We start from the raw sequence: 13,972 nt of genomic DNA on the forward strand, positions 1-13,972 counted from the left end.
TTTGGCTCAGACCTTAAAGTGGCAGGCACCACCAGTGCCCTGCCACAGGGTGCCCTAGTAAATAGAGTATCTCCTGTTCCCTGCTGTCCTCCTCTGATGAATTTATAGGCAGTGACAAGATCACCTCTCAGACTTATCTTCAGAAGGCTGAAGAGATCTAGGTCCCTCAGTCTCTCCTCATAGGGCCTTACCTGCAGGCCTCTGACCATATGAGTGGCCCTCCTCTGAACCCTGTCAAGATTCTCCGCATCCCTCTTGAAGTGTGGTGCCCAAAACTGGATGCAGTACTCCCCTGTGGAAGGGACCTGGCATCAACTGCTTCCTCCTTTGACAAATGGGGAAACCTAAAAAATGTCCTAGGGTTCTTAGAGTAGCAATCTACATTCTGGTTTACTCCTGTGACAGTACAATTATGCCGCCCCCTACATGAGGAAAGCCATGACCAAGCCCATAACCAATCCCACTGAAAAAATGATACTTTGCCTCACGTTGTTTATGTGCATAAGATGACAGGACTCAGAATCCCAACTTGGCCAGTGACAATTGTTCCAGTACAATTAACCCCAGCTCCACAAATACTTACAATGTTCTTGACTTTACATAACAAATAATCCCATTATTTAGTGGTCAAAAGCATCTGCAAACTCTCTGCACAATTTGGAGCCTTGACAATATTGAATTTTAAAATCCCTCATAGTTGAGCCTAATCCTTCATGATCATACAATCAGAGGGTCGGAAGGGACCTTAGGGATCAACTAAACCATCCAGCTGCCTGTCCAAGCCCTGCAATGAAGCATTCACCCAGAAATTAGTCTTTTCTAATATGGCTATAATCTAGTGTGCCATCTTCCTTCCAGTTCCCTTAATCAGAAAACACAGGTGTTCATATATTAGTTTTGCTCTTTCTGTTTATTGCACCATTACTTCCTAGTAAAGTGTCCTTTTATGTTATAGTTTCTGAATGACAGACCTGTAATGACAGGCCTGTACAATATTTACACATATTTATGTAACCCAAGAATAAGACGAGAAGAAATATGGCAATGCCATGAGACCATTTGTTCTTATTTGTTAAACCCATAATGGACTTTGATTCAGCTGCCAGCTTCTTAATTTTTTGGCATCACCCTCTGTCACATAGAATTGGCTTAATTAGCTGTTATTACTCAATTATCACAATGGGATGCTTTAATATGGGAGAGGCAAATTTTGTTTTAAATGCACCACATCCTCCTTTGACAAATGTGACACTGTCAGCTTTTTTTTTTCGGTCCAAAGGCTATCCATATTATTTGTAACTCACTCAGAAACATGTAAAATATCCAGAGGTTTACTAAAATATATAAAAGCTAGTTTAGTACTTTAGTGAAAGGGAAATTTAATATGCAGAGTATTCCCATCAGAACCTTCTATAAAGCTGAGAATCCTTACTGTAGTTGTTAAATATTATATATTATATATACACACGCTAAAAATATTGTTTTAATGTTTACTATGTTTTATACATATTCAGACTTTCTGTGTGGTAAAAATCATATCTTTGTTATTTATCATTTTCTTGATAGTATTTGTTTTTACAGGGCATAAGCAAATGGCATGCAAAATGAGTCAGTAATTGAGAACTGGCAAGTGTCAGCTATAAAATATTCCATAATTGTAGAGTAAGAGGCTATTCATACCTTCAGGGCTATACTTGAGTTCAGGTGCCACGTTTACTGTTCCTGTGCTACGATGAATACAGGCTATGCTCCTGCTATTGTCTATTGCCTAGGCTAATAGTCTATTCTGAGCTCAGCCCTCAAGAGGGTAAAAGGTGAAGTGGAAGAGAACCTGCTGGACGGAGCAGCAGGAATTTGTCACTAGATCTGATGATTATCCAAAAAAATACCTCTCTTCTGCTGTTTCTTTGAATTGCATTTACCTCTTTCCAAAGTTGTGGGACATCATCCCATACTGAGAGATGCCTTTGGGTCTCTGGAAACAGAAACAGCATGTTTCAGAACAATGTTCGTCTCAAATTTACTTCATTTTGGGGACCATTTTTGCTATGTTCTCTGAAGAATATATGCAACAAACCTTAGCAAGTGTCTCTAATTTGGAATTATAAGATCTCAAAGTCAAATAGCGATGCAAGCACTATTAAAACATTGCAGGTATTTATGATTAGTAACCTGGCCAGAAGAATCACATACTTCAAGATATATCTGTATTTATGAAATCTGCAGACTGATAAATTTACATCACTGGGGAAATATATCACTTCAATGTTTTCCCTTCCGAGGTAGGAATCCAGATTAGGTACAAAGTTCAAATGTGAGAGGTTCTAAACCACAGATAAAGATAATGGTTAAAAATAACAAATATATCATACAGTCCATTTCCTCAGAGTATATTAAAATAACCATTATAAAGATGTTAGAAAAAGATTAAATCAATATTAAATTAAAATTAGTTACTCTACTTTTAAGTTTTTGTTTGTAGTAAATGGAAGACAGACTTTGGGTCAACTTCATTTTACCATATCAGAGCATATATGTGAGCAATGAAAATCAATTTAATTTCTAAATGTCTTATTTTCACAGACAACAACATTAATCGGTCTTCTGAAGACAGCTAGATTGCTACGTTTGGTAAGGGTTGCACGGAAGTTGGACAGATATTCAGAATATGGTGCTGCAGTCCTGATGCTTCTTATGTGCATATTTGCGCTAATTGCACACTGGCTTGCTTGCATTTGGTATGCCATTGGAAACGTAGAAAGGCCTTACTTGATTCATAAAATCGGCTGGTTGGATTCTCTAGGGGTACAACTTGGAAAACGATACAATAAGAGTGATGCAGGCTCTGGACCATCCATCAAGGACAAATATGTTACAGCACTTTATTTTACCTTCAGCAGTCTGACAAGCGTCGGATTTGGAAATGTGTCTCCTAACACCAACTCAGAGAAAATCTTTTCCATTTGTGTCATGTTGATTGGCTGTAAGTGTTGGACTATTTTATTTTTTACTCAGGAATTGAATATAGTTGGTATAATGGATTTTTAAATTATAAGCATGTGAGCAGGATGAGAGAAAAATGAAAAACAAGATGATACATAAACATATATTTATAGTATTTATGGAGTCTCAGGTATAGAAATTGTATGCATTGAGTTTCATGCATAATATATTTATGCAACTCCAACTGAGAAAGGTACATGATTAGTACCTAACTTTAAGCTGCCATGTTGTCCACTGACTTGTATTAGGATTACTTGTGCATGTGCTAAAGTTTCTTCCTGACTGAAAGTATAAAGAGAGTATTGACAACTATTTTTAAAGATGGTTTTCACTGGAAAGTCCTTATTATGGGCACTTTTAGAATGCAGACAGCATTTCCGAATGTATGTGGTATACCTATTGATGCATCTACCTGACTCTAGCATGTTGTATAATCAGTACTAAAATAATCTGCTTTTGGCTGATATCCAACTACCACATGATAATCTGATAGAATGTTTCTGATTAAGCAGCTGCCATCTAGTTGAAAACATTTAATTTATGCTAAAGGAAAAATTCTTTTTTAAACATGCACATTAGGTTCATTATCATATTTCAAAGGAGCTACAGAAATGGGTGAGGATAATCACTTTAGTGCTCGCTTTGCTCTTCTCCTGATTTTGGATTCCAGTTCCATTCTTTGGAGGTAATAGTAGAAAAAGAGACAGAAATAGTATTAGTCTGATTCCCACAGGCTTTGTGTGGGTGTTTATCCTATCTTATGGTAAGTCCTGCCAGGCACAAAAACCACAGAAATGTATTCAGTACTGTTTTTGCCATGATCTTGCAGGTCCTTTGGAGACAAGTGAGAAAGTAGGAGTAAGAGATAAGATTGTGTTTCACTGCACATGTAAACAGATATTATGTGTAAGTGTACATGAGCCTGGACAAATTCTTCAAAATCACAAGAGCTAAGTGGATCTACTTCTTTCTATTCAAGAGGCATGATATAAGGGGATGCAGACAGGGGATGGATATGTCTGAAGATATTTACAATCTTCCACATAACTTTGGCTGAAGAGCTGCTTCAAAGCAAGACAACTTGGCAACCACATTCTTTGCCTTGGTCATCAGTCCTTTTTACATAGTATTTATATGTGCATCATAAATGCATTATATACATAAGGTTGGGTCATAAGCAGTCTGGCCTGGCAGGTGGGCCACCAGGTTATCTGAGGGGGAATTCCAGAGGCAGCAGAGAGATCACTGGCCAAGTCGGGATTCTGAGGTCAGGGACCAAGGTATTAAAAATCAAATGTTGTTTGCTAGTTTGTTTACAGAAAAATGAATGGCATAAAGAAAATGTATTAGGCACTGTAGCAAGGAACCAGATGCTCCTGTTACTAAAAATGGTGAAACATTGCTCTCTAGCCTGCTATGTAAGCAAATGGGTAGCCAAGATAAGGACTGTGGGCAACAGACCTAAGCAGCAGAAGGGAAGACTGAGAGAATCATTAACCCTGAGGGCAAAAGCTTGTCTGAGCCTGTGGCTCACCAGTTTCAGATAAGGTGGTACCCTGGGTATAGATAAAGGGGAATGCCTTGGAGGCATAGGCTGCATTGGTTGGGAGTTGAGCTCTCTGAAGGGAAAGAGTAGCCACTCAAGGGATGGTGCAGAAGCAGGGACACCTTGGACAAAGTGTGAGAATGCAGAGGCAGACGGCTCTGGCATTTACCCAGAGTGAAGGGGAGTTTGTTTAAAGTAGTAGCTTGTCTTTCTTTATGCTGCTTACCCAGGGACAGAATGGTTTTCTTAAGAGATAACTTACCTTTTTCTTTCATGATATTAGAACAGGGAGGTTTTGGTTAAGGTGATAGTCTGCTTTTATATTATCATTAAACCTGGAGGACTGGGTGTGACTACAAAAGAGGTGAAGAGGAGGCCACGAGTGGGGTGCCCAGAGAAGCAAACCAAGCACTGAACCCTGCTAAAGGCAGGAATATTAGTAATAAGAAGAGCACAAGGGCATGGGCCCTGCCAGGACCATACACAAGCCAGGCTGGTGAAGGCCTAGAGGGCTGGGCCCAGAGACAGTGGGCCTAAGGAAAGAGAACCCAGCTCCATGAAAAGAGGAAAGGCCAGGACAGCTGAGGCTGCTATACAGGCTCTGAGACATGAAGGGCAAAGCAGTGAATGAGACAAATAGCTCCACTATGTTAACAACTGGTAACACCTGTGAGGTGTGGGCCTGGCTGTAGAGGAGGTTGGAGCCCTTAAGGCACCTAGTGTCTGAGGACACCAATAGAAAGTAACTTGATAATAAACTGGGTTTCCTTAGGTCTGTGGACAGCCTCCCAATTTTCCTTCCGAACAACATCAAAGCATAGCAAGTGGGTGAGGGGGACAGGCCCAAATGACCAGAGGAGGCAGAACTTGAATGGTTACAAGAGGGCACTACAGTTCTACTCGACCCTGGGCCTACCACAGGCACTCCTGTTTTTTACCCTTCTTATAATATACAAGCAAGAGAATAGTCAATGAAATTGAAAAGCAACGTAATTAGAATCAATGAGGCATTTTTTTTCAGAAGGTATAATTAATCTGTGGAACTCATTTGCACTAAATAGTATTGAAGTCTCTAGTTCAATAGAATGAGACATTTATATACATTAAAATATCTACAGTTACATTGGGTAGATAAAAACAATTTACATGTAGAAATGATATAAATCCTTACGTAGCAGAACACAAGCCAGATAATAGTGAATAAAAAAAATCCCCTTCTTTACTGCATAGGTTATTCTATGAATATCCAGTAAAGCTTTTCCTTCTTCCTCTCAAGTGCCTGGTATGTCAGAAGAAACAGACACAAAATACCAGGCCATCAGTCTGATTTTCATGGCAGTTCCTATGGTCTTGCTTCTTTGTCATACTTCCCTTAACCTACCATACAATTTTGTGATTCATAAGTCACAACAGTTATAATACATAATACAGAAGTGAATTCTTGAAATCACAGAATTGTGACTTCATAGTAGTAGTTGTCAGGGGTGTGTGAAGCCAGCCCTATTTGACTCGGATTTGGATTCAGCCCAAATCAGGGACAGCGACTCAATTCATTGATTTGGATCACTGTCCCTGATTCAATTTGGCCAAATCCAAATCTGAAAATTTGATGCTGATTCAGAGAATCAGTGATTCAAAATACACACAGCTTTAAATGTTTTTTCTATGTACCTCGAGGTACCAGCATGGATTTTGAATGCTGCAATGCTGAGGCGGATGGAGTGTTCCACAGGAGTGCAGGGGGGCCTTGCATGTGCTCGGCGGTGAACATGGAAGTGGACTGGAACTTCTGGGTCCGCCAGGGAGCACAGAGGGGCAACCCCTCCAAGGCCCCCTGGCCCAGCAATCATCCATGGGGGGACTCCAGATGCCCCCTCAGACCCAGGAGGCACCAGTTGCTGAGCTAAGGGGATGCGGGGCTGGGGGCCGGCACACTCCCCAGTGGACCTGGAAGTGGACTGGAATTGGTTTTGGTCTGCTTCCAGGTCTGCTGCCAAGAGCACTGGGAAACCACTGCACTCCTGTGGGACACTCCATGCACCTCAGCATCTCAGCATTCACAAGCCACCTGCTACCTAGAGGTATATAGAAAAAACATTTAAAGCTGTGTCTATATCCAGATCTCCAAATTTTTCTGAATTTCTCTGAATTGATTTGGAGGGTTCCAATTCGATTCAGAGAGTTTAAGGGGCCTCTGATTTGATTCCGGTTCAGCGATTCGGACACCGAATTAGGCCGAGTTTCTGCCGAATCGAATCAAGGACCAAAGCTTTGCACAGCCCTAGTAGTTGTAGCCTATTTTCTTTAAAGAAATGCCAACTTTTCAGAGAAAAGCAATTGTTTTTCATTTGTATCCAGGAATTGGTAACCTGAGTAAAGCCTTATAATTCTCATTGAAGTTCTATACTTCAGCATAAACAGTAAAGGAACTAACATCACAGAAGTATTTCTCTTCCAGATGAGTGCAACAATGTGCTTTGTGTATTCAAGAAAAAAAAAACTAGCTGAGTATAATAACCTGGTGAAATTCTATGTGTTGTTCATCTGGGAATTTAATAGATTGTATTAACTGAGCAGAAACAGAAAATGTCATTGAACGTAGTTAATTTCAACAGAACCCATGGACTCTATTCCTGCAAAGGGATCTACTAAGGAAAACTCATTTATATCAGTAGGGTTGTTGGTTGTAGCCATGTTGGTGTAAGGACATAGGCAGACAAGGTTCTTTGGGTAGATGTGATATCTTTTATTAGATCAGCTAAATAGTTGGAAAAACCCTTCTTCAGGCATAGGGAGGCTTCTTCAGGCATAGGGTGTTTGTGTCTGAAAGTTTGCAAAGAACATTTTTTCCAATTATTTAGTTGGTCTAATAAAAGATATCACATCTACCCAAAGAACCTTGTCTGCCATTTATATCAGTGGCATTCCACCTCGGCATGAGTGTTTTTTGCAAACAGATCCCTCAACTGAAAAAAGCACTGCAGTTGCAAAGTCATTAAAGCTATTTAACCTTTATTTTGCTTTTTGGTATGCCAGAAAGATGTGCCCAGAGTGGGTTAAAACAGATATGATAAGACCTATTTAAAGAGGTAGTACCGAGATTCAGATTAAAAGGAATGGTCTACCTCAGTTAATTCAGCCTCCAATATTTACAACATACTGTCATTTGAAATTGTCTTGTGTCTATGTTCAATTACATTGATTTATCAAAAATCTAAGTTGCCCAAGCTAATTTCCCTATACTCTTCTTTCACTCAAAGCTGAACACTACTTCTGTTTTAGCTGTCAATTCTGAGAAACTATATGCAGCTACATAACTGTGGCCACTGTGAATAGCCCTGCTGAAGAATATAAGATTACTGATAGCCTACACAGTAGAGCTTCAGAAAGAGGTGTTGCAACCTTTGCTGTAGGGCTGTGCAAAGCTTCAGGTGGTGATTCAATTTAGAGGAGATTCAGCCTGATTCGGTGGCCGAATCTCTGAATCTGAATCAAATCAGGGGACCAATTAAAAGGTCTGAATTGATTCAAAGCTCTCCAAATCTTCAGAAAAGATTTGGAGAGCTTTGATTATTTGGGCAGTCCCCAGTGGCTGCATCAGGGAGCTGCAGCCAGACTCCAAGCTGTTAAGTAGGGGTGGGGGCGAGGGGCTGGAGGAAGGGGCCATGGGGGACCCCTGCCAGGCCCCATCCCCTGCCTGCTCCCCCAGACTCCCTGACCCCCACCCACTCCCCCAGCCCCCCGACCCCTGCCTGCTCCCCCAGCCACCCCATGGCTGCCCCACAAGCCCAAGTTCCTGTCCCTTTAAAGAAAAGCCTCAGTGCTCACCGGATGCTGCTGGGCAGGGGGTGATCCCTGCTGCCCCCCACTGCTCCATGCTGCATGGAAAGCTCTGTAGGAGCACCCCCCACTCCCCAGTTTCCCCATGGCTGCCCTGCACACCATGGCTCTGGCCCTTTAAGAAAAATAAAAACAGAGAAAAACCCTGGAACTCACCACTCCTGTAGCAGCATTGGGGCTTTAGGAAACTCATGCAGAGCCCCCCACATGGCACGGAGTAGTGGGGGGCAGTGGGGATTGCCTCCTGCCACCAGGAATGTTGGGTGCAGGAGTTTTCTCTTTTTTTTTTTTTTTTTTAAGGGTCAAGATGTGGTGGGTAGGGCAGCCATGGAGGGTATTGGGAGAGCAGGAGAGAGTGGGGGGCTCACACAGAGCCCCCCATGCAGTGTGGGGCAGTGGAGATCACCCCCCCCCCGGCAGCACCTGCTGAGTGAGGCTTTTTTTTTCCCTAGTGCCAGGAGCTGGGGTGGGTAGGGCAGTCATTGTCAGGCTGGGAGAATGGGCAGGGGATGGGCCTGCTGATTCAGAGATTTGGCAGCAGCCGAATCTCCAAGTCAGATTCAGCCGTAATGATTCGGGACAGTGATTCGAATCATCAAATCGAATCACTGTCCCCCGCATCAGCTGAATCTGAATCCAAGCAAATACTAGCCGCTTTGCACAGACCTATATTGCAGCATCTGGACCTCAAGACTTACAGAACAATAAAACATCAGAAATAAATACTGATTGTGATGACCATCTAGTTGCTTTCCAACATTATAGATGGCTGTTTTACATCAAACTATCAAATCCATTTTTTTGTTAGAGGGCGAAAATATCACTAAATGCCATTTGAATTATTTTACATACTAATCTGTGTAAAATACCACATATTTTATGTGTTAATGCAACAATATAAGCAAAGTTTTTGTTGTTTCTATCTAATCTAGCATTAATGTATGCAAGCATTTTTGGAAACGTTTCTGCAATAATCCAAAGACTGTATTCAGGAACAGCACGGTATCACATGCAGATGCTACGAGTAAAGGAGTTTATACGCTTTCATCAGATTCCCAACCCTTTGCGGCAACGACTTGAGGAGTACTTCCAGCATGCATGGACATACACCAATGGCATCGATATGAACATGGTATGTAATTCTGGTCTAGTGGCACAGGTGGTGATAATGTAACAATGGCCAAGTTTTTAAGAAAATGATTTGTTGAATATCAGTAGCCAGTTTTTGTGAACCCAACTTGAGATGTTTTAAAGTGCCTTATTTTCAGAGTGGGTCATAAATTGGGTATCTATGGACTCAGACACCCCAAATCACTTACTACATGGAACATCTCTGTCTATAATGGTAATCACAAAAGCATGAACTCCTGCATTAATATACATGCAGGCTTGGAGACTGCTGCTGTTTTGTTATAAACTAAAGAAGAGAGCGAGCAAAGGAAAATCTTAGGGAACTTGTTCCAAGTAATGCTTTTTTCAGAATTCTTTTTTAAACTCTAGTCTGAATTTCCATTCCAGCTCCCCAACAGTGTAAGTGTTGGAATCTATAGAGTTACGCTTACATTAAATTAGTGGGAAATGAGGCCCCTTTTCAGTAACACAGCACTAGTATAGGGTAGTGATATAGAGGAGGCAGGAGGTGGCTTGAATGACTTCTCAAAAAAATAAGTATGCTACTTGGAAATTAGTGCGAGTAACAATTTTTCTCCACCCACCAATTTTCACATTGCTCAAAGCCATACAAAACTAAGCATTGAGAAATCCACAGAGTTATTAAGTTGTGGAAAGTGGCAAAACATAATTCTTATACTTTTTGCCCTTGGCAGTTATTATATTAACTGAAAGATAACTAATAAATTAGTCACATCAAGCTACCATCTGTAACAGGCTGAAAGAGAATAGCATCATTAGCAGATGTAGGCACTCATGAGGCTTTTGTAAAGGCAACACATTTCTTTCTTAGCCAGCCCTTGAAAAGCTGAATATTTCATTTTTTAAAGATATATACAGTGTAATAGGATCCCAGGCTCAATGAACTCGTGGGGGGGGTCCCCAAGTTACTCCAAAAATGAGAGATCTAAGACCTTACAAAATTTTCTGAATGGCTGGAAGAAAAACTCCATAAGTTTAAGTGGCACTATAACTAGAAATTAAATTCTCATAAATGTTGCCATAAATGCAAAAACAAAAACCAAACAAGAAAAAAAAAAAAACCCTTCCAGTGTTATTTATTTGTGAATGAGTGGTCCAAAAAAAAAGTGTGTAGTTACCTTAGTAGGTAAGGACAATGATCTTGACAAAAAAGATTTCAAAGTTAAGTTACCCAGTTACCATTAAGTAAAACAGATCTTAAATATAAGACAACAGAGCATATTGGGCTTCACCTCTCACCAGGCACCACGGCACCTCAGGGGAGAATTCAGACCCCAAAACAAGTCAGTAGGTGTTTGCACACTCCTCCACTGGGGATTACTGCAGAGGAAGTCCAACTTCAGAGCTGGATCCTACACGGAACTGAGAGGCTCTATCTCCTACTGCAATAAAAAAGGATTTGGGATGTTCTGCTGGATCAGGCTCTTGAGCAGAGCTGGGCTAGCCAAAGTCCTCATCCAACCCATCAAATTATTTCTGAAGATATTAAATATAACAGCAGTGCACCCATCAGGCACTCATTTTCTTTGATTTAATGGATGTGCTAAGGAGATGCCTGTATCACCTGAAACAGCATCCACAAATTGGATGTTGTCTGATTAAACTTTCCATAATACATAAATTGATATGTTAGAAGTAACTTTGGATTTGTTATTATGTGAAATACAAATTTAATGGATTAAAAACCTCCATTCACTGATGCGTTTATGAGGCAGTATGAAGGTTTTGTTTTAAATAAAATATGAAACAAAAACAATCCAGATTAGTGGCTTGTTTTGTTATATTTTATTTCTTACTTTCTTGTGCATTTCTTCTGCACATTTATGACAGTCATGTAAGTTATGTTTAATGTGTGTTTGAGTATGTTACACATCCGTTCAGAATGATATGCCAATTGTCTGATTTATGCTGTACTTATGAAAGATTTATCTCTTTCCTGTCTGCTTCATACCTAAATACATGGAATAACACCACCCACTGGTAAGAGCAGGAGGTATTTATATCAAATTTAATTCCAGTATAAAGTGTGGAGAATACCCATGTTACTTGTCAGATTTAGAGTGTGTTCAGTGCTTTCTATTTTAAATGTAAACTTTTTGCATGATGGAAGGGGTAGAAAACAAAGAGAGGGAACCTAAGCAGAGCCAGATGTGGGGCAAAATAGATAATAAAACTTTGGAAACGGTAGACTTGCTTCGCATTACCACATATATTAGCCACTGTTTTACCCCACAACTCTAATCGTGCTTCTCTTTCCAAAAAAGGTCATGTGCATATGGTTTGCATTAGGTAATTGTTCTGCAGAAATGTCACACTGACAAAGTTGCCATGCTGATCATTCTGCATTTTCTTTTGTGTGGATGCTCTTTCTTCAAACCATATATGCATGCTAGTAGCAAGTACCAATAAAGTTTTCAAGGCTCTACACCATGTGCATATGTGATGGATGTGCATGTGGTTTTGATATCTTAATTGCATGGGATTTCTGTATTTACATATAAAAGGACCAATACTGCCCTCAAACAAGCACACATGACTCCTAGAGCTTCAATTAGAGCTCTGTGGTAGTATCTGAGGGCAGAATTTGATCCAGATTATATTTTTTTCCCATCTCACAACTGACAACAGAGTAAAAATAAAGTCCAAAATAGATCTTTCCTCCCTTGAAACATGAGGAATATACATTAAAAAGATTGTTAAAAATGTAAAACTTGTTTCAAAAGATGTTTTTTTACATGTTGGCAGAATCCAGGAAAAGCAGACAAATAAAATGTCACTTTAAAATAATCTGTAAATAGTTAACTACATTTGCTTTCATAAAAACCAAAATCCAGATTTTTTTTATTGAAAACAAGGAGATAATGTTTGTTTTAGATGGCCAAATATAACCACAGCCTTGAAGATCTAGTAGTGAAACATGCTGAGACCATTATTTATTTGTTCCCCTCCACTTCACTTTTACATCTCTTGGATTATTTTTTCATTGCATAATATATTTCATTACATAACATGTTTGGATAAAACACTTCCACTGATAACATAATTATGCACAGATTGGATAAACAGGATTTAGGATTTACTTTAATCTGGATCAAAATCTTGAGTCTACAGAATAAGCATAATTCAAATTGTGCCATATGATATGCACTTTCAAAGTTAAGGTACAGAGATGATTTATAATGAATCCTGTTTCATGAAAGATTCTGCCAATCACTGAGATTCAAAGTGGGTTTTTTTCAGATTTTTTCAAAGTAGCATGTTGTTTTTCCTCTGTTCTTTTATACTTTTTCTTTTATCTATTGTTATCAGTCCAACCCTTCCTGATAACTGCATGACTTTAATGTTCCTTATATAAAGACACATTACCTAGTGTCTGAGATATTCTTTTTTAAATTTATGCATGCATTTCTCCTAAGGTCTACATTTCCATGGATCTTCTGTGCATCCAAACAGCTTTACTATATCTAAAAAAAATCCCAAATAAGTGGCCCATGCATTTAGAAGGGTTTATACAAACATGTATTTTAATTAAAAGCTTAAATATGAGCCAAATAAATGTTTATTTTTATTTTTAGATAATTGACAAGAGGGGATAGCAGCTCTATACTTTTTCTAGTATACATTTTAGACCCTTCACTTGCAAGCATTCATGCTAATACTTAGTAGGTGCATCTACATGTGCTCATTTACTGTGCGAAATTACTGCACAGTATAGGCGTGTATCTACACATACACACCTATACTACACAGTAAGTATGGCAACTTACACTGACTTGAGTATAAATTTGATACCTGCATCATGTCCCAAATTAATCCACACAGTGTTAATGTGCTTTAACACCTGCATGTGTAGATGCTGGCCTATTCCCACTTACTGTGCAGTAATTTACTATGCATTTACTATAAATGCACATGTAGAAATGCTCAGTTTTATGCATACGACTTATCTCATTGGCTTTGGTAGAACTAATTTTATGAATAAAGTAAAGCATATACAAAAATGTTTGCAGGATCAGGTTCATAAATTGTACTCTGCCCAAAAAACAGTTTTTACCAGTTATGGTTTGTATGGGAACTGGGTGGGGGTGGGAGAATCCTTTCTTATTCTCCTGCTGTCTCTTTTTATGTTCAAAGTAATGTTGCCATCAAATGTTGCTGGTAGTAATTCTATGTGCTCCAGAAACATACAAGAGGAAACTCAAATTTCACAATGCAAAATGAAGTTAATTAAACTCATCATGTCTGGAGACTAGAACCATGAATTTCACCACTTTGTCATATCTGAACTGTATCCAAAATTAAAAGCATACCATAATCTTTAACACATGGTCATAATGTTGAATTATCTCCTCATGATAAACAGCAGGTACAATTGATTGTCATGACAGGAATCATAAGATAATGAAAACAGCCCAAAAGTATCTTAAATAT

The 13,972-nt window shown here is 39.4% G+C and overlaps 1 protein-coding gene across 1 annotated transcript in view; it reads left to right on the forward strand.

Annotated features, from left to right (window-relative positions):
- KCNH7 (potassium voltage-gated channel subfamily H member 7) overlaps window positions 1–13,972 on the forward strand; it is a 394,806-nt gene that overhangs the window by 311,851 nt on the left and 68,983 nt on the right. The window contains exons 8-9 of the mRNA XM_090045605.1: window positions 2,584–2,983; window positions 9,322–9,521. Of these exons, the coding sequence (XP_089901731.1) occupies window positions 2,584–2,983; window positions 9,322–9,521 (600 nt within the window). The remainder of the gene's footprint in view (window positions 1–2,583; window positions 2,984–9,321; window positions 9,522–13,972) is intronic.

Source organism: Crocodylus siamensis, chromosome 4 (assembly GCF_052110815.1).
Source record: "Crocodylus siamensis isolate JL-2025a chromosome 4, ASM5211081v1, whole genome shotgun sequence".
Lineage (NCBI taxonomy): Eukaryota > Metazoa > Chordata > Crocodylia > Crocodylidae > Crocodylus > Crocodylus siamensis.